Below are 27,121 nucleotides of genomic sequence, written 5' to 3' on the forward strand. Positions count from 1 at the left end.
GGGAGGGATTTCATTGGAGTGCTCTGTATTGGTTTGTTTCATTTTTGCAACTGTGCTTTAAGTTTGAAAACATTTCAAAACATAAAAAGTTAGAAACCAAACTAAGTGTACTAATTTTGATTTTGCGGGGGGGTGGGGAGGTGGAGGGTGGAGGGGGTTATAGTCAGCGTTTCCTGGGAGCTTGCTATGTGCTAGGTACTGTCTAAAGAGCTCACAGCAATTACAGATGAAACGTGATCGTCCATGTTAGCACATGCCCAGGGACTCCAGCTAGGAAATGGCAGGAGGCGGGTTACAGACCATCTTGCTCTAGCCCCCATGCTCTTACCCACCACACCAAACTGCTCCTGGAGATGGCAGAAAGGGGATGAGGCTGAGTGGGCGGGAAAGGCACAGACCCTTGCTCGGGGCGGCCTTCGCTCATGCTCCCTTTCCAACTCTTCCCTCTAGGGGCAGTTTTCAAAGGATTGTAATTATATGTCATATTTTCTAAGATGAAAATTTTGTCATATTTTAATATCTCTGCAGTGGGATATGCCTTAAATTTGATGGTTGAAAAAAAATCATTGTCATTAGTTTAACTTTTTTTTCTTTCCCCGTGGTATAGTGTTTTACAACCAGTGGATCTTGGATTTGATGAAATACAGTTAATTTTGAAGAAAACAATTTCTGTCAGATTTTAACTTATACTTGATTTGTGCCCCCCAAAATATGTATTCTCAATTTCATCAGGGTTTTTGGGAAGTTCTAAAGTAAAAAAAAAAAAAAAAAAAATCGCAATGAAGAAAATGGTCAAAATATGCAATCAAAATATTATTAAATATTAAGTAATATCTATATAGACCCAGATTCCAGACAGGAAGAATTTCTCTGTCCTTCCTACTTCCTTTGCTTACCTTACAGGTTTTGTACTTTTTTTTTTAAGGACCAAGTTTATTATTATTTCCTGGTTCCTACAATTACTAACTTTTAAAAAAAATTTTTATGTTTACTTTTTAAAATTTCTTTGTCTTTATTATTTTTTTAAATGTTACACCTACCCTTCTCACCCCTCTCCTCTTTCTTATCTCGTTTTCACCAAAAGAGAGAAGGGGGTGGTAGGAGAGAAACAAAACAACAAACGTTCTTGGTGAGGGGGCTGTGTCTCGGGTGTGAAGAACTTAAATGGCCAAACAGGGACAGATGTGCACTGTGGACCCCTGGCACAGCAGCCAGCACGGAGAGTGCCAGCGCGGCGAGGTGTGCAGCCGCAGGCAGGCTGCCCGGGCTCCCCAACGTCCAGGCTGCGCCCCTAAGCTCCCCAGGCAGCTGGCCCCGCCTGCTTTTTCTCTGAGAAGGACACACGGCTCACAGGCAGGCACATGTGGGAGCAATTCCCAGCAGCAGCTACAGGTTCCCAGTTAATTTCTCACACAGCTGGATTTATCTTGAAAGTCACTGATGGAGAAAGCTGTCAAGAGGGGCAGCTCTGCCACCAAGCCAGGAGGCACCCCTTTCCTCGCTGGGAAGGGCGACGGGCAGGGGTTCTGCTGGAGGTCTGGGGCGAGGGTGGGAGGACTGTTTCCAGGACATCGGAGACATGTGGGTTGTTGGGGAGTCCGGGCGGCGCTGCTGCCCATCAGTCGTGCTCGGTGCTTATTGGCATTGCTTGGGAAGCTGGCACAAGCTGCCCAGATACAAAAGTGCCAGCTGGTGTGAGACTGCTTGCTAGTCTAGAGCGCGGAAGTGATACCGAGGACGGCGCCTTGGGAAGTGGCCTGCCAGCAAAAATGTCAGCAGCAGCTTGTGTTGACAGGGTAAGGGCTCACCCACCCACAAGGGGGTGATTTCCAAGGGGGTAACAGAAACCCACAAGCCAGCAGCTATCTCCTCTCACCCTTCCTCCCTGAGATCCACCTGTTATCTTTTGGCTCCCAGACTGGGATGAGTTCTCTCATGCCCCTGAGCTTTGGCTTATATTACTCCTTCTGACAAGCATATTCTCCCTTCCATCCTCTTTCCACCTTTCTCCTTCATGCAATCTCCTCCCCCCGCCCCCCTTACCTGCCCTGGAACACTGGAGGTCCCCCCTGTAGATTCCAGCCTGAAGGGCTCTTCTGTTTTAGGTTGCAAAGTGGCTTTAAAATCATGTGCAAATCCAGCTTACTTAGAGATGGGGAGATCTGGCACTATTAGGACCCCACTGCCGTGTGGCAGTATTTAGCTGGCTCTATGTAACGGCTGCCCCGTTAACATGAGTGTTAGATTTCTCCAATGTCTTCACCACTCCCAACTGTACTTTGGCATTACACCTAGACTTACAGTGTACCTTTTCTAAATCTCTATTTTCATTCTAATTACAATGCTGTCACAATTATTAGTTGGCACATCTGTCTCCCCTATTAAGTGTGAGGGTAAAGTCTGTGTCCTATTCATCGTTCCTGGCACAGTTCCTGGCTCACGGTAGGTAGGTGCTGAATAATCATTTGAATGAATGAAGGAGACCCTTGGCATCTCTCAAACTATCAATTACCTCTACCGCTCTGTGATATTAGCTGATGGAGAATACTTGAAGGGACTGTGCTGTGCCTAAAGATCTTTTGACAGCTGTGGGTTAACATAAACCAGCTGGCACCTTTGGATGAAGGCAATAAGGAAAATGCTGGAAATGAAAAAAGAAACTCACCAACGAGTGGATACCAAGAGTATCCATTCGTAACTCCATTTGGAAATTTCATTTTATTTTTACACTGCTCTCCTTTCCTCATGCTGGGATTTCTTGAGGCGTAAGTATGTGCGAGGTATTGAAAAACGTCATCATCAGGAGTTAAACTGCGTGCGAGTAAAGTCCCTGTTGCTGTATTTGAAAGACAAACCAAGACCTTTCAATTGACTTTATAGTAAGGGAAAACATACAAAATCACATCAGTAAATACCGTATCTACGTTGACACAAGCGCTCTCATTTCCCTAAAGAGAAATCTTCAACCCATGTCCTTGAACCCACTCCCCTCTGCCTAACTTTTAATGAACATACACAAGGGCAAACAAAATAAGCCATATTCATACCAAGTTCTTCCTAAATCAGTTTAAAATTAAATGTCCTTTTCGTACTTTTGTTAAGTTCTTGAGGTAAATAAACTTTCTCTAGGTACTGAAGGAGTTAAATGAAATCACTCTAATATTTAGGTCTTTGGTACATACCTCATCCCATAGAGGTTTTGTTTTGTTTTGCTCTAAAAGTAATTAATATCTTTTATTTTTTAGAGCAGTTTTGGGTTTACAGAAAACCAAGCAGATAGTGCAGTAGAGCTCCAATATAGCCATTGTTTCCCTTGCTCACAATTTCCTTTAAAATGAACATTTTGTATTTGTGTGGTGCATTGGTTACAATTGACACATTATTATTAGCCGAAGTCCATAGTTTACATTCGGGGTCAGACTTTGTATTGTACAGTTTTATGGGTTTTGGCAAATGCATGGTCATGAATCCACCATTACGATATCCCCAGAATAGTTTCGCAGCCCTGAAAATCCCCTGCACTACTCCTACGCATCCTCCTCCTTCCCCATAAGCCCAGGGCAACCACTGATCTTTTCGCTCTCTCTGTAGTTTTGCCTTTTCTCAAATATCATATAGTTGGAATCATATAGCACGTTGTCTTTTCAGATTGACTTCTTTCACCAGGTAACACGCACTCGGGGTTCCTACACCCACAGGATTTTAGAGGAGTCAGCAGTAATTGTTCGCATGATTAGCAAAGAAAGGTAAACTGTTCTGGTTTTATTTTCTTTAGTCACATTGTCTCTTGTGAGAAAATCCAAACTCTGATTTTAGTATGTCACTGATGTATGTCCAGTGGTCCTGTTACTTATAAGATAATGCCTATCTGTTTACAAGCTAGAGGAACAACGGCTCAGAGTCAGTAAAATGAGTTTTTTTTCCCTTATCCCTGCCAGAGAAATCAAGTCGGGGGAGAAGAATTTCTCTCCACCCAGAGGCAGAAAGTTTTCAGTTCAGCTCTGGACACAGAAAGCGGGAGCTAGGCAACCAACCTGCTTACCTGGAACCCCGTTATCGAATGGGTAGCTGGACACCACGGCACCACCGTGGAGGTTTGCAGAGAGGACGAAGGTCTCTGTTTTCAGCCACTTCATGACTGCCTCGGTTTCAGGCTGCCTCGTTACATTATTAAATTCAAAGCCATCGGGGAAATTTCTATTCAGGTCGTACTGATTATGATTTTCCCTTAGAAGAAAGAATTTTTAGGGTTTATTGACGGTACTTGTACAATGTGTAGACCTTTGGTTGGGGCTCCAGGTGCTTCTTCACAGGGGGATACAGGGGTGTGGCAGATGCCTCAGTGTCCTGTGAGCCACACCTCCTGTCTTCAAGCCCTTGCAGTCCCCCCCCTCCACTTGGTGGGCCATGTGACTTGCTCTGGCCAATGGGACATTAGCTTATGTGATGCAGGCAAAGCTTTCAAATGTGCTTGCCCTTTGGGGCTTTTCTTCTTGGAAGACTCCCTTTTGGAACACCGAGTCCCCAATGCTAGCCATGTAGAGAGTCCACATGGAGGAATGACGAACCCAGCTGACAGCCAGAACTGAAATTCCAGATATACGGTCCCAGGCTAGTTGTCCCAGCTGGACCCCAGCTGAGCCCCCAGACATGGTAAAACAGAGACTAGCCATCCCTGCTCTGCCCTGCCCACATTCCTGATTTACAGAGTGGAGAGCACATAAAATGGTTGTTTTAAGTCACTAAACATTGGGGTGCTTTGTTATGCAGCAATTGATAACTGAAGCAACATGAATGTGCTACTTTGTACAAATGTGTTCCTGAAAAGCAGAACAGTCTTGTTTAAATATACTAGGAAAACTTAAAGGCAACCAGTTGTTAAGATTTTATTTAATTATTTTTGGAAAAGCAAACAATTTTAAATATATATGCATGCTAGACATTTGAGAAATTCAAAATTTGAAAAATTCCAAACTACCAAAGCATTCTGAAACAAAATAAACTCTGTTTAAATCAGAAACAGCCAAAAAGCGACTCTTTCTTGTGTTTAATTCTTGGGCTACAGTCTTTATAAATCAGCTGATAATTGCTGAGGGCCTAGGTACTATGCTAAATACTGGAGATTCAACAGTGATGAGCACAATGGATTTATAGGTTAGTTGGGAGAGGGACAAGAAGTTAAACATTAAAAATTGTACTATGAAGGTAATGTACCAGGGAAATGAAATTTTAACAAGGGATCTAATATATTATAGGTTAGGGAAGGCATCCTTGAGGACATGCTAGTTAAGGAGTGCAAGGGGGCAAGGAGTGGGAAATGGCACATGCAGAACCCCTGAGGTGAGAAAGAACCTGGTAGCAAAAGGAAATGATGGAGAGCTGAAGCATGGTGAGTGAGGGGAGTGGGAAATGAATTTGGAGAGGTAAGACACCTTAATGGGGATTTTATCCTAAAAGCAATGAGCAGCTCTGAAGAGTTTCTGGCATGGGTTGTGAGACATTTTACCATTACCCAGCTCCTCTTGACAGGACCACCAAGTATTGCCAGATGGGGGCATTTTGTTGTTTTTAGACAGGTCCATTCTTACCTTCCGTTTGAGTAAAAACAGTTAGGCTTTCTGACAGCTTCAAATCCATCTGGGTTCATTGAAGGCATGATGTGTATCCGAGTACTATTGATTAGATTTGTGATATCTGGGTCTTTTCCTTCATTTGTTACGAGATATTCAATCAAATGAAGCAGCAGTTCCCGTCCAACAGTCTGTGTGTGTTAAGGAGAAGAAAGGCTATTACTGGTCAGAGGTAAAAAGGAAAACAGTCTCCAAAGCACCAATTCCCACAAAGGGGCCTTTACACATATTTTAGATGATAAGCAGTTTGTGAGACCACTGAAACAGTGATACTGTTCAAGTGGAAATCAATTGTGAGAGATGCTGAAAATGATTTGTTAGTAAAACTTAAAGTGCCCATTTGTAAATAATTTAGTCTTTTAAAAATTAATTAAGAGTAGAGTAAAGCTTTACTCCTATTACATTGTTTCTCATTTGCTTGCCTCCCAAAGTACTATCTGGAGTGGTAGGGAAAGAGGTGGGATTACAGGGAATGTCTGATCCTTATGAAAGCTGTAATCACGTACATCTTGGTGGATAACAGAATGAGAACCACTGCTTTAGACACATGTAGCTTTTACTAGAGAAAAATCCAAGTCTGCAATAAGTATCATTTAAGGTTTCTGATGCCCATTTTCCCTATTCCAAAACTTTAGTCTTTTGCACAGCTGTGCAATTTTTGTCATATCTGTGTATTCCTGATTTCCATACCCTTGTGTTTCTGAAACTAGTCATTTACACATCATCCTCACAATTTGTTGTCATATCTGCATATTACCTATACTATTGCTTACATTACAATTTTCTTTAAATTGGCTTAATTTTTACTTACATTAAAAATGAAACTTTGTGTCATTACCACTTTGCCATTTTTCTAATACACATTAAACTATTAGATATTTAAAACATTAAACAATTTAAAAAATTCACATCCACCTAAAATTATTTTATATATCATCCATGACTGGGAAACTGAAAGCCTTTGAGAGATCTCACTTTTAATCCTCATGGGAGAAATTTATTATTTTTCTTATTAGTTAAAAAAATAAAAGCAACTCACATTTCAGCCATAATACAGAAAGATTTGATTAGACTATGTCAATTTCTCCCTATAATTCTAGGTTCAAGGAACTGGCTTCTGAGTAAGGTATTTTCACCTATTAGGAAAAAGCAGATATTATTGAGGAACTAGTAAATAGGAAGTCAGGGGCAACAGGTGATTAAATAAGGACAGTGCTGCAGAGGCCCTAAGTAGGCACTCAAGATGTAAAAATTTACTTGTGCCTTATAATTTTCAATGACAACTCCATTATAGGAATTCACCATTGTCACAAAGGACACAATCTTTAAATGGCAGGTCCTCATTTTATCCCAATTTCTGGAAAACAGGAAGACCATACTTTAGGAATTTGTAATCAAGTGGACACAGAAAGATTGAAAGTGGGCTAAGAAAATTTGTGATATTTGAATTAAGCATTCATAGCTAGCCATAAAATTCAAAGTGGAAATACGTTTAAATTGGACTTTGCTCTTACCTCAATGTCTTTGTTGTTGTTGTTGAGTGACTGGTAGATTTATTTTTATTGCAAAGCATAATATACATATGGGCAAATACATAAAACATATATATGTATATTGCTTAAAAAAATAATTGTAAAGCAAACATCTATGTTTGATGTTTGTTTTTAAAGTCAAAATTGTCACTTGAAAAAGTCCCCACAAACTAATAACGAAAAGAGCCAAGCATGCCCCATACGGAGTTTCCATTGCTAAGATATGTTTTGGAAGCTCAAGTACTTGGGGAAGCAACGTTAATGGTCTACTTACTGGCTTCCCTAAAGCAGCCATGGAGAAGCTTCCTCTTGGGAACTAACTTAGGGTAAGTCATTTTAAACATGAAAAGGGTGGCTGCTTAAGGAGCTTTTCAGGAAAGGGACTGAAGAAGAGAAAAGGTAAAGGAAAAGGAGAGGGAAGTGGAACAGGAGTCACTTACAGCTCCATTTCTAAATGCTGGTTAGAGACGGGGAGAGGGTTCAAGAGGGAACCCCAGATTGACTCCCAAGGTAAGCACAGAGGAGGAGCACTATCAGAACCATGCCGGGTTTCTAAATGTGAATTTCTCTTAATTATTTAACCATACACACTCAAGAATGCAGAATTCCAGGCAGGAGCTGGCATTGAAATCCATCCATCCAAAAGTAAATGAAAACAAACAAGAATGGAGAAGCTAGGCTTAAGAGGCTGGGCTTGAGTTGAAATTCATTTGGATGTAGAACTAGATCAAGCAGCCATGGTAGTGTGGGTAGAGAACGAATGTGAAAGTTAAGGTTTGTAATTATCAAAGGGAGTAGCACTGGGGGAGAGAGGAGAAGAGGGAGGAGGAATTTTCTAAATGCTAAGGGAGCATAAGACACTATCAAAGGTTAAGTGTGTGTGTGTATATATATATGTGTGTACACACACACACACTTTTTTTTTTTTGAGGTGTGGGGACAGGGGACTTGTCCCCACACCTGGGACCTTGTATATGGGAAGCCAGAGCTTAACCACTGAACCACACTGACTCACCTGAGTTGGTTTTCACTTTTTGTTTTAGCTTGTTCTTTGTTTCCATTTTCCTTAGGAGGCAGTGGAACTGATCCCAGGCCCTCACATGTGGGAAACAAGCGTTCAACCATTTAAGCCACATCCACTCCCCAAGTATATATTTTTACTAATTACATTTTCAAAGTTTTCTGAATTTTAGAAGTTTCTTATAATTTCTTATTTTGAGCAAATATTTATCAAGCTCACCAACTCTTAGTTTCACTTTATTTATAATTTCTGTTAAAGTAAAATTAAATTTCATGTACCTTATTTAGATATATGACACATTTTATTTTATATTCTTTTAATTCCTCTTATTATCTTACTATATACATAGAGAGATGTCTAGAATACTGTGGCAAATATTTAATGATTGCTGTTCTGGGTGATGGTATTCTGAATGATTTTTATTTTTATTTCCTCTTATTTTTCTAGTATCACTTTTTTAATTAAAGGAAACCTGCAGCAGTTTGATACAGTTATGAATTCCAAAAATAGAAACTGGATTATGTTTCTAATCTGGTCTGTACCTGGGCATGATTAAATTATAATTAGGGCTTTGATTGGGCCACATCATTAGATAAAAGGCATGGCACAGATAAAAGGCATGGCAAAGGACAGATTTGAGGATTTTTGATGTTGGAGTTTTGATGTTGGAATTTGATGCTGGAGCCTTAAGCTGGAGCCCTGGGAAGTAAGCACACAGAGGAAAGAGAAGCAAGCCCCAGGAAGAAAGGAACCCTGAACCAAAAGAGAAGTAAGACCCTGGAAGGGAGGAACCCAGGAAGCCTGAACCCTCACAGCCATCAGTAGCCATCTTGCTCCAACATGTGAAAATAGACTTTGGTAAGGGAAGTAACTTATGCTTTATGGCCTGGTATCTGTAAGCTCCTACCCCAAAGAAATACCCTTTATAAAAACCAACCAATTTCTGTTATTGTGCATCAGCATTCCTTTGGCTGACTAATACAAAACCTATGTCATTTTTTTTACAAAAACAGTTAAACAACAGTTATGGCCCCTTTTGCTATTGGGCCATATTTTACTGCCTCTGTAACTACAGATTTATGCCAAATGTTTTTCAAAGGGATTCTTTACAGCCTTGATATAAATATCTCACACACTCATGTTATATGTACAAACCTACCTTCGTATAAAAGTAAGTCTTTAAATATGAAATCTTGGAAAGTCCAAATTTTAAAAAAGTATGTGGTCAAAACTTAGTCTCTAAAAGTTTAAACAGCCTTTTATTGAGTATGCTGAAACTCACTTGGCCTCTATTATATTAAAAACTATCATGAGAGTGTAGATGTCATGAAAGAACTTGTAATTAAAAGACTGGGAGGGCTTGATGAACAGATCAGCTTCTGGAATCTTTTCCTGCTAATTCTTTGAGTAGTTAAAATATTAATTGTAGGTCCTCCCATGGCCCACTAGATGGAGTGTGGGAGAGTGTGGGCTATGATGTGGACCATTGACCAGGAGGTGCAGCAATTCTCAGAGATGTATTCACCAATGCAATGAATGTCTCATGAAGATGGAGGAGAATGTTGCTATGGGGGGAGTAGTAGGGTGAGGGGGGTGGGGGTATATGGGGGCCTCATATTTTTTTAATGTAATGTTAAAAAAATGAATAAAGACAAAAAATTTAAAAAATAGTAATATCCCATAAAGCAGAAAAAAATCCTCTATTGGTTTTTCATTTCAATCAAGTTGGAATTTGCCAGTTAGAAAATGAATGTTTATAAACAGTTGTAGCAGTTTGATACTACTGATGAATTTCAAAAAGAAATATTGGAGTATGTTTGTAAACCGATCTTTTTCTCTGGGCATATTAGATTATATTTGATTCATAGGTTTACTTGATTAAGTAATTATGTAAACTTCTTGTGCCAGTGCCCTTTGGTAGGTGGGGACTCATAGGTAAAAGGCATGGTAAAGGACAGAGTTAAGTGTTTTTGATGTTGGAGTTTTGATGGTGGAGTTTGATGCTGAAGCCTTAAGTTGAAGCCCCAGGAAGAGAGAGGCAAGACCCTGGAAGGGAGGAACCCAGGAAGCCTGAACCCTCGCAGATGTCGGCAGCCATCTTGCTCCAACACATGAAAATAGATTTTGGTGAGGGAAGTAACTTATGCTTTAAGGCCTGGTATTTGTAAGCTTCTACCCCAAATAAATATCCTTTATAAAAACCAACCAATTTCTGGTATTTTGCATCAGTACCCCTTTGGCTGACTAATAAACAGTCTAACAATTTTTCTAAAAAATTTAAGGAAAGAATACAAGTATTGCCTGTGCCTGTATGTTTGTATGTGTGTGTGTGTGTGTGAGAGAGAGAGAGAGAGAGAGAAGGAAAGAGTGGGGAGAGGGGCAGAGGAGGCTTTTATGTTCTAAGGCAGGGGTTCTTAACCAGGAGTCTGCGAGCTTGAATTGAAATTCAAAAAAATGTTATTCTTGGAGGGACAGCTTAGTGTGTGTATGATATATTTATTAAATAATACACAGTATAGTGTGGACTTAGTAAGGAGTCTTGTTTTTCACCTGGGTGGCAAAGGGGTCCATGGAACAAAAAAAAGTCAAGAACCCCTGCTCTAAGGTATGACCCGTCCCGTGGGGTGTGTTGTAACTGAGGTTCTCTACTAGCCTAGATGTTAACTGCCCCTGCTGGATGGAGAGGGACAGACTCCAAGGAGGGTTAACAAGTTTAAAAATCCAGAAGATGGGACATTCTGCAGGACAGACAGCTGCCCAGGTCTTTTTTTAATCAAGTTCAGTACAGTGAAAAGGTACTGTAAATGCTATATTAGAAGAGATTTGAGGGCTATACCAACCAAATATGATGCATGGTCCTGAACTAGCTCTGGTTTGGACAATTTTGGGGACATTTTGAGAACAACTGGAGATACAGAAAGTGGGGGTTATAAGATAGAGATAGGATAGAATATATTGACATTAAAAGGTAGCTAGTATTAAAATGTTACAAATAGTAGAATAGCATAGCCTCATTTGGGAGAAATTCATACATACACTCAAATATATGAAATGATAAATAAGGAATTAATAGTGCTAATTTTGGGAAGATCATACACAGTGTTTTCCCTTTTTATTTTTTTTCTATTATGCACATATGCTGATTTTATAATAATAACCAATTATTTTGCATAAAAAACAGCTCAATTCTAAAACAAGGTACAATGAGGTAAAGAGTATTCTCATGTTTAAAAAAGGCTTTTTTAAAACTTTGTTTTTCTGTAATGTGGCCCCTAGTCATAAATCAACCACCTTATCTGGTCAGCTGAAGAAGCCATCATCTGTTCCAGTGCTGGAGGACCATCTAGCTGTGCTGGACTAATGAAAAGGAGGGAAACGTCCAACATCAAAGCATACTGACTGAAGTAATGTTGACCCCAACATGGCACCTGCCTTATTTTCTTCTGTCTGCTTAGAATATAACCCTATGTAAACTGCAATTCCACATCTACCTTCTAAATCCTGCCTTTCTTCTGTGACTACAAAAAGTCTCTTCAGGCTTCTGTTTCTTTATTTTTGAAATGGGGAATGGATTTAAGCAGCACTTTTGGGTCTAAAATTCTGATTCTCCAAGACTGAGCTCCCACGAGTCTCCATCTCCCCCACTTCTTCAAAGTTGAGATTCTCCACATGAGGTCCATATACTCCTAGAAGATGCGTAATCCTTGAGATCAGTGTTCAAAGCTTGTACAGAAAAGTAAGGAATCTAACCTAAAGAAGGCTACCACTGCCCTACAATTTTTGAAAATGCTCTTTCAATTCCAAAAGATTTAGGAGAGAACAGGGATGAGTAAAGTAGGTAGAGCCTCTACCAGACTGACTTCTCTGCTCCTAAGTTAGGCCATCACTTCCCCCAGCTCCCAGGGGCAAGGGGAGGGCAGGTATACAAGATCCCACATTCAGAATAATCAGTTTTTCAGTGGCCTCATAGAAGTCCCAGACAGTGGCACCAGCTGGGACACACAGGGCATGGCAGTGCTCAGATCCTCACTCTAAAATATACTGGACTTTTCTCCCTCTGCCTAATCTCCAGCCTCAGAATTTCTTAGTCACAGTGAACTCGAGAGCCTGATTTGATGGAATGCACTAACCACCCAGAAAGTGCACGGAATGAATAAGCAAATTTGGGGTGGGTGAGAAAGGACTCTTGCTTATCTTCGAGAGTTTCAGTTTAGGAGATTAATATCTGAGTAGCAGGCGGCAACCTCTGAAATGCCAGGAATTGAATAAACAAACTACTGAAGCAAATGAGTGCCATGTCTCTTATAAAAAAATGGATTCCTAGGACACCTGATCAACAGCCTAGAGTGCAAAAGAGAAGGAAAGGCTGGGCTGTGGTCTGTAACGAACAGTTGTTTTACTAAAAACAACTTTGGGGGTGTGGGGTATATGGGAGCCTCATATTTTTTAGTGTAACATTTTTTTGCGATCCATGTATCTTTAAAAAAAAAAAAGAATTAAAAAAAGGACAAACACAAACAAAATGTTCTGCAAAGTAAAAAAACAAAACAAAACTTTGAGGGGAGCAGTATAGCTCAAGTGGTTGAATGCCTGCTTCACATGTACGAGGTCCTGGATTCAATCCCCAGTACCTCCCACAAAACAAAACAAAATAAAAGACAACTTGGTCACACTGTCCAGCAAGAAGCACCCGATCCAGCAGGTCTGCTGGGACAGCGTGCTTGGGAAGGCAGGCTCCGGCTGTCAGGAGGGGTGCAGCCTGGGTTTGGGGAGGGTGAAGAGGGGCCGGAAGCCCCGCCTGCGCTTTGGGCAAACCACCCACACTATGCACATACACAAGTGTTTTAACAGGTCAGCAGGTTGCTCTTAATGGGATATGCGTTTCCTTTGACATTCCTTACAGGTAAGTATGCTTTACGGGGCATTACGCACTTTCCTATGTGAATTTTCTTTACTGGGATGACTGGTAACTGCCTTTCCCTCCCAGTGGATTATCCAGTTGTATGGAATCCTGGTAAACAGAAAACACGGCATTCGTCATATTATTAAATTACTCTAAGGAAGGACAGTAAGAAAGAGGCGAACGTGCTCAACTGCCCAGCAAGAATGGCTGCACAATTAAGAGTGGTAAAGGTATTTTTCAAAAGATGAAATAATAAAATAAAATAAAATAAAAATAGTTTATTGCTACTAAACTAGATAAGAGGCAAGGCACAATTAAGGGATTTAAGAAACTATCGAAGGGTGGGTTTGAGAGAAACCTACATTTAATTGTATAAACTTAGATATTGAAAACATAGAATATTAGATCAAGAGAAAGTGACAAAAGGATCCAAAAAGCCAAATTTTTGTAGTTCGGATAGCAGTTTGGGATCTTATGATTGTTCTGACCACTAATACCTGATGTTTTACCTGGAGCGGGGAAGAACCACCTCCCAGGGAGTTCGGGGACTTTGCTAGCAGGAGTTCAGAGGTTGGGAACTGTGGTTCTTCCAGCCCCAAAAAGAAAATGCTCAAGTTACCCTCAGAGGGCACTAGGTAAACAACCAGACGGCTGCCAGGGCGCTGGACACTGGCTCCTTGCATTCCTCAGCAGCCCTCACAGGAACACCTTTCAGGGCCTTGCTTCTTTGCTATTATTTATGCTGGGGACCCTCTCCGTGCTTCCACTTAAGCATTTACACAGTGCTCAAGAGACCGGGGGAAAGTTTCTCGGGTGACATTTCAGAAAATCAAGTCACATACATACCTCATCTCCATGCATATTTGCCACGTATTTAAAATCCGGAATCCCAATTCTGTGTTCCTTTGGGAACCAACCCACAACAAGAACCCACAGGTTTCTTCCTTTACAGGGAAGAAAAAGAACAATAAGTTGTCTCTTAAAATGACAAATGAACCTGGGTGAATGAGAATAAGATACAGACTACACTATTTTTCCCACCTGAATATGTTAATAGTTCATGGTGGCTTAAGTTCACATGCCTAACACCTCCATGCTTAAAATGCTCTTGATTTAATGCCAGTCAAATGCTTTTCACTCTAGCACAAATATTTAACTTATTTTAGAATGTGGTTTTAATGTTTGCAGACTTATTCGGCTACGTAGATCTTATTTTTACAAAATGTTTATACACTTTTTGCTGTGAGATCCTGGAGCTTTATAGATGTGCTCCTCCTAATTCACATAATTATACAATGTTAAATTATAGTTGATGGTTGGCTGAGAGGGTGCCACAGCTTGCTGTGCAAGGCAAGCGAGAAAAGCTATAGCAATAAAACATGTAACCCAGAGGGAGATTGCTTTGAAAACAAGAAATCCTGAAGCTTGTACTCAAATGCATATGTGACAGTGCCTCTCTGTTCTCATCTTGATGTCCCTGAGTCCTGGCCAGTAAACTGAAAACCACAATCCATCCTAATAATGCCTGAAGGAAAACTCCTAAGTCCCAGCTCTGTCACTGTCTGATTTGGGCTAGGAAGGGCAGAGACTCCCAATCACTGAGGCTTTGCTATGTGCAGACTGAACACTTGACTCATGTTCTCTCAGGTAAACCTTTGCCATGAACCGAAATGGTTTATTAACTGCACTTTACAAATGAGAAAACCGGTCTCCAAAAATATTTGGTAAACTGCTTTATGATCACACAGCCAGAAGCTATGATTTGAGCCCCAGAGACAAGAATTCAACCCCAGTCTATCCGACTTCATTTCCAGTGTTCCTAAGGAAATCAGCAAAATGAAGAGGTCCGTTTCAATTCTAAAATTGCCTGGCTCTTTTAGTACAAATAGTTTAGTATGAGGTATTTGGGTATGTCTGATATCTATTATGTACATCCAAACTAACTTGGATGTACATGATAGATATCAAACGTAAGCCTTATTTGGAATTTAAGAGCCCAGGAAAGGAATTTGTCAGCAACTGGTGGTCTAATGTTGAGCAGAGTTCTGCAGAATTTCAGATCTAGTTCCTAAAATCAGGGTCCCCACATGTTGGTAAGCACTGAGTTGCCAGGAGGGACCCAGGGAGAGGCATATAGCAGTCTTGTCTTTTCAAACATTTATTCATAATTTACTATAACAATATTTTAGGGAAATCTGTCATGATAGGATGATGCTTTAAAGGTATTAACTACAGGAATTTTCAGAAAACAGAACAAAATGCAGTTTATCTGAATGACACCATCTGTTCAGTACAGAATTCTCATTTATTCATTTATATATCCATTTATTGAGTACTACTATATTTAGGCTTTGAACTAGGGAATCAGACTGGACAATAAGTCACACTCTCTATGTCCAATGAGTTTCTGACATAGTGGAGAATAGCGACATATAAACAATCATTACACTAAAGTGTGATATATATAATAATAGATGTGTGTATAAGGTACTGTTGTGGAGGTGGTATAAAAGGAGAAACCTGGGAAACGGACTTGGCCCAGTGGTTAGGGCGTCCGTCTACCACATGGGAGGTCCGCGGTTCAAACCCCGGGCCTCCTTGACCCATGTGGAGCTGGCCATGCGCAGTGCTGATGCGCGCAAGGAGTGTCCTGCCATGCAGGGGTGTCCCCGCGTAGGGGAGCCCCACGCGCAAGGAGTGCGCCCATAAGGAGAGCCACCCAGCACAAAAGAAAGTGCAGCCTGCCCAGGAATGGCGCCGCCCACACTTCCCGTGCCGCTGACTGGACAAAGAAACAAGACGCAGCAAATAGACACAGAGAACAGACAACCGGGGGAGGGGGGGGGGGGGAGGGGGGAATTAAATAAATAAATCTTTAAAAAAAAAAAAAGGAGAAACCATTAACTCTTGCCAAGAAAGGGACCACAAAAAGCTTTACAAATGTAAGGTTTTACAGGTGATACTTCTTAGCACAGTTCCAAAGAATGATTCTGAGTTTGCCACATGGACAACTATAAATTCATCTCACCAGAACCATTTTATGAACCAGAAAACTCTATTCGCTGATGGCATAAAATCTCAGGTCATCTGGAGCTTTAATTCTACAAAGTTAATATTTTAATGAGAAGAGAGAGCTTTTTCTGAGAGAACTGTTAAACCTGGTTCTTTTTTTAGGCTTGCTTCCAGGGAATTCTTTTCTGTAGCTTAGTGCTTTTAAAGCAAGAATACCTGCAGATCTGTACAAAATATGGTCTAGTCCCCTCAAGGGCAAGGGAAAAAGTCAATATCCTTTTAACATAATACTTGTCAATTGTTATTTATAACTCTGTCTGCAACAGCTAGCCTGTTACATAAAGGATAGCGATATATATTTTTAATGTAATATTACTACAAAGTCAATAAAAAAAACACACACACACACACACAAAAAAAAGGATAGCGATAGCATAAGGCAATAAACAACCTGATTTGACGTGAATATTCAACATTATTTGGTTAAGGAAGGAGGGAAATCAAAGCATAATATCTAAGGGAAGAGGCACTTTGGTGGGTGTAGCAGTTTGATATTATTCATGAATTCCAAAAATAGATATTGGATTGTTTGTGAACTGGTCTTTTCCTCTGGGCATATTAGACTATATTGGATTCAGAGGCTTCACTTTTACTTGATTATGATTAAGGCTTTGATTGGGCCACATAAGTCGGACGTTGAGTCCCTGCCCCCTTGGTGGGTAGGGAATCACAGAGAAAATGACATGGCAGAGGAGTTAGTAGGGTTTTGGATGCTGGAGCTCTGGAAAGTAAACACAGGAGGAGAGGAACACAGAGGAATAGAGACAGCTCTATAGACATGGCAGAGGCCCCGGGAAGAGAGCCTGATAGTCTACAGCTGAGCCGGGAGACAAACAAGCCCCAGGAGAAAGACGAGACTTATCCCAGCCTACAGCTGATACTGGAAGAAGCTGGGACCCTGGAGCCTCAGGAGGAAGAGGAAGGTGGAACCCTTACAGACGTAGGCAGCCATCTTGCTCCAATACATGGCAACAGACTTTGGTGAAGGAAGTAATTTTAAGGTCTGGTAATTGTAAGCTTCTACCCTCAAATAAATACCCTTTATAAAAGCCAACAGATTTCTGGTATTTTGCAACAGTACTACTTTGGCTGACTAATAACATGGGTAATTCAATCCTAATTTTAGGACAAATGGCCCCTAAATTGACTGCAAGATGAGAAACTTATCTTGCGTGACTGCAAAGCCACAAAATCTGAGAATGAAAACCAACCAGTAGATGTGGTAAATATACACACAGTCCTTTTGGAATGATAAGACTCTTGAAGGGTTTTAACCACCCACCCCAACAAAGACTGACTATCTCAGGCCTAGACCAGAGTAGATGCACAAAGGACAAACTATTTACTTTTCACAATCTGGTTGCCAGGTTAATGGTAATTAAAACAAATAGTTTTTTTTTTTTTCTATCAAGGTTGGAAAGAGTACCTTTATTCTCATAAGACAGGTGTGTTAAAGAATTCTGAAGTGCGTGGCCTCTTTCTTTTCACTGCAAAGTAAATGAAACTTGGATTCCAGATACCTCAGTATCTCTATTCAGTAACTCACTCGGAGTTTGACAGAAACCCTGAGTTCATGTCCCAGGGCTGTGACACAAGTGCTCAACTGGGTTTGCTTGGAGGATCAGGAAAAGGTTTGCAATTTAGAAGGATTGCCAAAAATCTACAAGACGAGAAAGCAGACCCCAAGTGCTACAAAGTACTAAAGGAATTCAGGAGAAAGTAGGAGAAGCTTAGAAAAAGAGGTATAGTTTCCACAGGTAAAAGCTAGGGTATCATTCCTGCATCAGAATCACCTGGGATGTTAAAGTGTCAATCCTCGAGCCCCAACCTCTATCTACTAAATCAAACTCTAGGGGTGAAGCCTGACACCTGCATTTAACAAGCTCCCTTGGTGATTCTGAGGCCACAAAAGTTTGAAAACTGCTGAGAATGAGGCATTAAATGGCCAGACAGATTTCGGAGGCAGTTGATCTTTAGGTAAAACCATCTCATTTCACATATAATCATGAACATGTTTCTCTGTTAATAAATATACTTCTACTGTGTCTTTTTAAATGGCAGCTTAATATTTTATTACATAATTAAATTATTTATTCAACCAATTCTCTAATGTTAGGTGCATAACAATAAGTAATTTATGGACACTAAAGCATATCTACTAACATTATGTACAAAATTTATAACAAAAATATTTTATAATGTGAAAAAATCAGAATGCAAAATTATGTGAGTACCATGTAGACTACTCGTTAACATAATAATAATAATAATAATAATAATACCAGGGAAGCAGACTTGGCCCAGTGATTAGGGCGTCCATCTACCACATAGGAGGTCCACGGTTCAAACCCCAGGCCTCCTTGACCTGTGTGGAGCTGGCCCACGCGTAGTGCTGATGCACGCAAGGAGTGCCGTGCCATGCAGGGGTGTCCCCTGCGTAGGGGAGCCTCACGTGTAAGGAGTGCACCCCGGAAGGAGAGCCGCCCAGTGCGAAAGAAAGTGCAGCCTGCCCAGGAATGGCGCTGCCCACACGGAGAGCTGACACAGCAAGATGACACAACAAAACGAGACACAGATTTCTGAGCCGCTGACAACAACAGAAGCAGACAAAGAAAAACAAGCAGCAAATAGACACAGAGAACAGACAACTGGGGCGGGCAGGCAAGGGAAGAGAAATAAATATTAAAAAAAAAATACTATGGAAGGAAATATCTCTGTTGCCTACAAAGCCCTAAATCAAATAATAGATGAGTCCTTACAAGAGTGAAAAGATTGAGTATTTCTTTTCTATTTTCCACCTTCCCAGTTTCTTGTTGTTGTTAACCTCAAAATACCAAATCCTACCATTTATTAAGTCCAGATGCTATATGCTAGGCACTGCGCTAAGCACTTTACCTATACTATTTGACCTTTACAACACTTCTGTGTGGTGCGTGTTATCCATAATTTATAGTTGAGGAAATTGGAAGTTCAGTGGCAGAACTTGGATTTAAACCCAGTCTGTCCGATTCTGAAATCTGAACTCTTCTGACAATCCCAGGCTGCCTCAATCTCCCTGAGAGTTCTAATCCCACTCTGGGGAAAAAGGTCCCACGCAGTTCTTTTGCATTGAGTTGCTATGATCTGCACCTGGAACAAGAAAGCTCTCCTGGTCCAGAGAAACCTGCTGCATCAAAGGCTACCCAAAGAGACATTCCGTACTGGCTGTTGACTTAACCCCATCGGATTTTCTCTACTTGGAGAGTTCCAGTGGGACCCAGAGAAAAGCAAAGACTGGTGGCCTTGGCACTGGAGCAGAGCTGCAGTGATGACGAAGTCCATTTCAGTTTTTCAAGAGGTATGTGGCATGGATGGTCTGATTCACGAGGCCTGGTACCCAGGGTGATGGATTAGCTGCTGGGTTCCAGGCTTCTGGATTTTTCTGTGCATTCTTACAATTACCCTTTGACCTAAGTAAAAGCTTGAAAGAGCTTCCCTAATGCACTCAGTTTCAATTTCCTCAAACATAAAGTGGGAATAACAACCCTATTGGCAAGGCTATGGTCAGGCTGCCCTGTAGAGGGTACTCAACAAAGTGAGTTCCATTTACCTTCCTTAAGAATTATTCAAAGATCTAACACCAAGCTTTCAATTTCACTTGTGTATATTGCCCCTATCACATACACAAGGAGCTTATTACATATAGCATATCATAGCCCTATGTTGAAATGGAGTTGAAAGTAGCACATTATTTAGGTCAGCTTAAATACTCGGCATCCAAAGTTTGCATGCCCTCTAGATTTGATGAGGAGGAAAAGGGGTTCCTACTAAGTGGCTCATGACAAACACAAACCAAAACAAAACACACACAAAAAACCAAACCAAAACAAAACAAATCTCCCCCCAAAACAACAACAAAGACCAGGATGAAAAGCCAAGCTTCCAGACTGGCTATGGATATAGCTCAAGGCATTTTACATAGACTCACTCATTTAACCCCAATAACCGTAATATAGGTACTAGTATTACCTTTTCACACTCAAAGAAACTAACTAACCTTATTAGGTAACCTAATAAGGCAGTGGTTCTCAAAACGTCATCCCAGGGCCAGCAGCATCAGCATCACCTGGGAACTTGTTAGAACTATAGTTTTGGCCTCCACCCCAGATGTAATGAATCAGAAAGTCTGGGGGTAGAGCCAGCAATTTGTTTTAATAGACTCTCCAGGCGATTTTAATGCATGCAAGGTTTGAGAACTGCTGCAACAAGGGATAATCTAGCTCGTCTCTCTTCTGTTTTTAACCACTATGCTGCATTGCTAGTCACCTGAGAGGTAGACAATCCAAAGAAAAATCAAAATTAAAAACCAAAATCAAAGAAACATGAACATGTGACCCAACCAGGTTATGTACCAAACTTCTGTCGTTGAAGATTTTGTTTTCCTTCCTTCTCTCTGGGGAGACCTGGAAAATGGTAGGAAGCAGGTGAGGGGGCACTTTGAGAACAATTTGCTGAATTTGATTTTGTTTGATTAGCTGCTATGACCCCATACCACTCTCCTTATAACAACTATGCGCAAGCCTTATTCACTTTGCCCCAGAGCTGTGGAATCTAGAATGGCTGCACGTTATAGATCTGACTGCTAGGTGGTTCTCCCTGGAATAGCAAAAGAAAGCGGGGAGCAATGGAAGAAGGATGAACAAAATCCATCTGCTGTATACATACCCTGACTCTGGGACATAAAATTCATGTGTTAGGCCCTCGCCTCATGGCAAACTGCCCAGCATTCAGCGTGGCTTCTGCGCTGAGTGGAGTCGGTACTGACCAATCAAGGCGAATGCGCAGCCTGCCTGTTCCTTTACCTGCAAAGCTGAGAACCCACGCTTGGACAGATGTGATGATTTCCCCCAAGCCAGCCACATGATCTCAATGAAACTCAGTTGCCACCTCCAGTGGACTGGGAATTCCTGATTTTATGGACCGAGGAACTTGTCAAGGAAGGAGTCTGGGGGTTCAGAAGGGAGTTGGGTGTCCCAGTGGCCCTGCTGCTGTTGTGGTAAGAGCAAGTGTTCTGCTCTGTCTGGAAGCAACAATGGGGCTGGGCAGTTCATTTGGCCTGGGCAGGTGTGACTTAAGCCTACTTAGTGCTATGAGTTTTGTGGCTCAGTTTAGTATGGGGACAAATGGGAAACTCTGCACCAGAGTTACCCATTTGCAGAGATCCTGGTGTGGGGTCTGAGGTGGGGCCACCTGCAGGGTGAGCCCGGGCCCAGGGGGAATCAGGGCTTCTGCACAGGAGTCAAGCCTGCATCCTTGGTTCTGAAACCTCATCCACTTACGTGCTTTTTTGTCTGGCCCACACCCTGGCTGTAGGGGCAGATCACTGTAAGGGCAGATCACCTTCTTTTGACTCGGCATTTCTGGCGTCTACACAGGCCAGGCTTGGACAAGGAGGCTTTAATCAGCAGAGTGCTGGCTGTGTTATTGAATATTACAGGGTGGGCGTGAGGGCTGGTTGTTGCCCACGACAATCTCAGGTCCATCATTCTTCCTAAGTACCTCGTCATCTCCCTGGCCCCTCCCCTCCAGCTGCGCCTCCGCCGCCGCCCATTCCTTGATCTTTCTCTGTGTGATTTTTCTTCATACATTTTTCACTCCTTGAGATTGTGTTTTTGTTTACTTGTGTAATATCTGCCTCAATGAGAATGTAATCACAGGGCATTGCCTGTTGTGTTTCCTGCTATGTTCTGAACACCTAATAGTGTTGAGAACATAGTAGATGTTCATTAAGGTCTACTGTAGCATTTCCAAAGTTATTGGTGCACCAGGAGGACTATTTTTTTCTTGTAAACACTAGTATACTGAGCCAAATTGCTCCCGCTAGCTTTCAGAGTCCTCCACCACTTGACTGCCACTCATGTCTCCCACAATCTGCTAACACACAAGCTCCCACCAGCATCAGGGTCCTTTCTGTCCCCCTATGTCCAGGCTCACCTCTTCATCTGTATTCATGTTATCCTCAGCCTAAAATGGCCTGACTGGATTTTCTGCCCTTTCAAATCCTATGAATTCCACAAAACCTAACTCTCAAAAGTTTTCCCAGACTACTGTGACTCACCTTGATTTCTCTTCCTTCAGAATATTTTTATAAAAACGGCATCAACAGCTATGGCAGTGCAAACCATTCTGCCTTCCAGTTAGTTTTCTAAGGGTTTCATGTGGACACAACTTGCTTTCTTAACGATGCCATCGGCATCGTCCAAGCTGTCACAGCTTTCCTGTCCTCCACTACTGTGTCTACCATGGTAAGTCACGGCCATCCACCAAGGCTTGGCCACGTTCCTAGTAAAGACCTCTGTGGTAGACTGTATTGCTAGTTATCAGTTCATCAGTACTCTGATGAAGTCAGGGGTGCTCACATAACTTGCTTTGACCAATGAAATCAGGTAGAAAGGACATGTGTCACTTCTGGGCAGAAGCTTCAAGAGCCAATGCATGCTCATCATCTCTTTTCCCTCCATGGCAAGCCAGGCAATATTCTGATAATAGAAGCGCTGTCAGTTCTGGAGGGAAGGTGATGGATGTTGTCACAACCAACTGATATTCGACACATAATGTGAATGAGATATACACCTTTATTTTACTGTTATAAACTACTGAGATTTAAAACAAAAAAAACACCTTTTATTTTGAAATAGTTTCAAACTTACAGGACAATGGCAAAAATAACACAAAATTCAAACAGAGAACTCCAACATACCCTCCCCATACAGATACACAATCCACCAACTTTTAACATTCTGTTTCAATTGCCGTTATTTTATCTGTATCCATCCATCATATATTTATCTATTTTCTAAACATTTGAAAGTTGTAATATCATGCTCCTTGAAAACCTAACACTTCCGTGTACATTTCCTAAGAACAAGGATATTCATTTATGTAACCACCTTAAGTACAATGATCAAGTGCAAGAAGTTTAACATTGATGTAAAGTTTACAGTGTATAGTCCAATCTTTGATATGTACCAGTTATGTCCTTTTAGGCCCTTTCGCTTCCACTATTAGAGCCAGCCCAGGATCATGTATTGCATTTAATTTCCATTGTTTCTTTAGTTGCTCTTTTTTTGTTTGCTTTAACTGTAGAAAGATATACACAGCACATACCTTCTGTTTACTCGTGTAATATCTGCCTCAAACATCTCAACCACTCCCAAGCATACCACTCAGTGGGATTAATCACATTCACAATATTGTGCTACCCTCACCACCGTCCATCACCCCAACCTAAAACCCTATACCCATTATGCACTAATTCTCCTTTCCCTCTCACATCTGCCCCTGGTAGCCTGTACTCTACATTCTATGAATTTGCGTATTATAGCTATTGCATATAAGTATAATCATACAATATCTGTTCCAATGTGTGTGACTTATTTCACTCAACATGATGTCTTCAAGGTTCATCCATTATGAGCATGTATCAGAATTTCTTTTTAGGACTGAATAATATTCCATTGTATGTATATTCCACATTTTATTTATCCATTTATCTGCTGATGGATATTTGGATTGCTTCTACCTTTTGACTACTGTAATTAATGCCACTATGAACCTTGGTGTACAAGTAGCTTTCTGATTTCCTGCTTCCAATTCTTTTGGATATATACCTTGTAGTGGGGATTACCAGATCATATGGGAATTCTATACTTTCTTTTTTTTTAAAGATTTATTTTGTTTTATTTTATTTATTACCCCCTGTTGCCGCTTGCTTGCTGCCTGCTCTCTCTGCCCATTCACTGCGTGTTTTGTGTCTGCTTGTCTACTTTTGCTGCATCATCTTGCTGCGCTAGCTCTCCACGGGCACAGGCCCTCAGCTCTCTGCAGGTGCGGGCCGTCAGCTCTTCATGGGCGCAGGAGGCCCTGGATGAGAACCTAGGGCCTCCCATATGGTAGATGGGAGCACAATCAGTTGAGTCACATCCGCTTCCCTATACTTAACTTCTTAAGAACTGCAAAATTGTACCATTTTACATTCCCGTTAACAGTATATAAGGTTCTTATTTCACCAATCCTCACAAGCACTTGCTATTTTCCATTTTTTAAAATAACAACACCATTGAAATTTTGGGTGTCTTTCACCTATGTAGCATAATCTAGCCTACTCTGTCTGATACACCCTCTGAAGCCAACTCAGTCCAAAATTATCTTTCCTTCCACTGAATCTTCCTTACATTTTTTATTACTGATATCTGTGGTTTTTCAGACAGACGTTCCCAGAACCCTAAGATTTTGTGGAGGTGAACCAGAGTTGAGGAAATGTTAAAAAACTGATTTAAATTATTGATCTGGCACAAATTATACATCAGCTTCTGTTAATATGTGTATGTCTTACCTTTTAATCCAAATGAACAATTTCTTTTTTAAAAATTAAATTTTATCATTCATACATGAACATACGTAAACAAGAAGTGATAGTAAAAGTTGTGAACTTACAAATCAAACATGCCTATTATTATACAGGGTGCCTATACATCATCCCACCACCATTACCTTGCATTGTTGTGAAACATTTGTTACAAACTATGAAGTAGCATTGTTAAAGTATTACTACTAACTATAGCCCATATCTTACATTTGGTGTATTTTTCAAGCTACCCGATTACTAACACCCTGTATTAGTAGTATACATTTGTTACAGTTCATGAGAAAACATTTTCCTATTTATTCTCTTAACCACAGTCCATCTTCTACCACAGGATTCACTGTGTTATACAGTACAGTCCCATGCTTTGCACAGTCCATTCACACTGCACAGTCAGTGGCTCTCATTTTCATCATAGAGTTGTCTTATAATCACCTCAGTAAATTTTAGAATGTTTTCATTACTCCAAAAGGAAAAATCCCATATCCCCTGTGGCAGTTTGAGATTATTTATGAATCCCAAAAGGAGAAAGATTATATTTGTAAACTAATCTATCCTCTGGGTGTGATACCCTTTGATTGTATTAAATTCAGTTGAGGGGCCTTTGATTAGATGACCTGTTAAGACTGCTTTGAGGGCGTTTTGATTCAACTACATCAGTAGGCATGACTCAGGTTGAGTCCCTGCCCCCTTGCTGGGTCTGATATAAATGGACACTCACACAGACAGACAGAGGAATGGAGAGCTTTGTCATTTTTGATCCTGCCATTTGATAAAAAAAAAAGAAGGCTCCAACAACTGAGGCCCCAGGGAGAGATAAGCCATTCTGCCTGATAGCTTACAGTTGAAATTGGGAAGAGAGCATTGTGGCAGAGACCGATATAAAAGGCCCAAAAAGAAACCAAAGCCAGGAGACAGAGGACTACAGGAACACTTAAGCACGAAACCTCAAAAGGAAAAGGAAGCCAGGTGGGGAACGGGGGACCTCGCTGAGATAGGCGGCCATCTTGCTTCACCATGTCGCAACACCCGGGGATCAACAGTAACTGACTCTGGTGGAAAGAAAGCATCTCTGCTGATGACATGGTTTGGCCTTGGGACTGTAAAAGCTTTTACCCCAAATAAATACCCTTTATAAAAGCCAACAGATTTCTGGTACTTTGCATCAGCACCCACTGAAAGACTAATACATTCCCTTATTGCCCCCTATATTGTCTCTTAGAATTGATAAATATCTACTTTGCCATGGCTGCAAAAATACTACAATATTACTGTAAACTATTGCCCATAAGTTACATTAGTTGTAATTTTCCTGTGTATCAACTTCTGGACATGTTGTATTGTTTTGTTTTTCTAGTACCTGTCGAGTTATACATATTAATACTATCTGTTGATTGATAGTGACCTGCCAACAAATCAATATTAAAGTGCAATAAAAACTGTTTTAAAAAGGCACACCACAGTAATACATCAATGGTGAAGATTACCTCATGGAATTTTTTTTCTGGAAAATATCATGCACCATCAATAGGATTTGAAGGTAGATAGACATGATTCCAAAGCTGAAGTAATGCCCTGAATTCTAGCAGGGCAAAATTGTGCATGACTAGAGAATAAATGCACAACAAAAAGATCTAAGTAATTGCTGTGTGGTAAGCTACAAGCAAGGTGAGCAAAGGAGGCCTTTAAGGATGTATTAAAATGCAGCTGTAGACAAATGGAAGCCCAGTCCCCTGCTGGAACACAGCCTGCCTGACATTAGGAACCTGAACTGGACAGCAGAAGCTTTCGCTAAACCATAGGTATTGGTCCGAGTTAAAAGCAGCAGTCAACACTGTGGCCTGCAAACACAGCCTTGCTGGATTAAGTGCAGCTTCCCAAGGTAGCCAGATTGGTTTGTAAACCCTGACAAAAACTTTTAAATCACTAACTGATTATACTGTCCTGAAAATTTTCCCATTTTCTACTGAGGCTAGTTTCTAAACTTCTAATTTTCTATTTCTCACATCACTTTCAACATCTGAAAAAAATGAAGTCCAAATGGAAGCATGATGTTTGGTAAACTTTCTCTTACTTGGGGGGAACTAATCACATTACTCCACTGTGTAACTTACAGCGGCTCTCTGTAGCATCAAGATAAAACGCACACCCTTCAGATGGCACACCAGATCTCTTATGTTCTGGCTCCCTCCTGACTCAAGCTCCCCACCACAGTCTCGTACACTGGGCACCGGCCATTCTTAATGACATGTAGTTCCCAAAGGAGCCAAGCATCTGCCTCCACCCCTCATGCGTTTTTCATGCTCTTTATTCTGCATGGTAGGCCTCAGCTTACCTTATCAAAATGGCCAACTCCTCCTGCCTTTGCAAGGCTCAACCCTTCTTACCTTTCTCCTCCCTTAGCCCCATCCCTTACCACCCTGGGTTAGACTCTCCCCTCTGAACTCTCACTGTACCTCTGCAACCCCTCTCATAACACTTATTAAAATCACAGGTTTTCCTGTTGGCAAGGGATTTTGTAGCTCTGTGTTCATTGAATCTAGTCATGGCTGACACATG

The 27,121-nt window shown here is 41.1% G+C and overlaps 1 protein-coding gene across 2 annotated transcripts in view; it reads right to left on the minus strand.

Moving 5' to 3' along the window:
* CPM (carboxypeptidase M) overlaps positions 1-27,121 on the minus strand; it is a 72,674-nt gene that overhangs the window by 11,914 nt on the left and 33,639 nt on the right. For both annotated transcript variants that reach the window (XM_004479188.4, XM_071218937.1), the window contains 4 exons: positions 13,933-14,030; positions 5,589-5,761; positions 4,043-4,227; positions 2,666-2,836 (listed from right to left, as the gene is read on the minus strand). In XM_004479188.4, the coding sequence (XP_004479245.2) occupies positions 2,666-2,836; positions 4,043-4,227; positions 5,589-5,761; positions 13,933-14,030 (627 nt within the window). The remainder of the gene's footprint in view (positions 1-2,665; positions 2,837-4,042; positions 4,228-5,588; positions 5,762-13,932; positions 14,031-27,121) is intronic.

Source organism: Dasypus novemcinctus, chromosome 12 (assembly GCF_030445035.2).
Source record: "Dasypus novemcinctus isolate mDasNov1 chromosome 12, mDasNov1.1.hap2, whole genome shotgun sequence".
Lineage (NCBI taxonomy): Eukaryota > Metazoa > Chordata > Mammalia > Cingulata > Dasypodidae > Dasypus > Dasypus novemcinctus.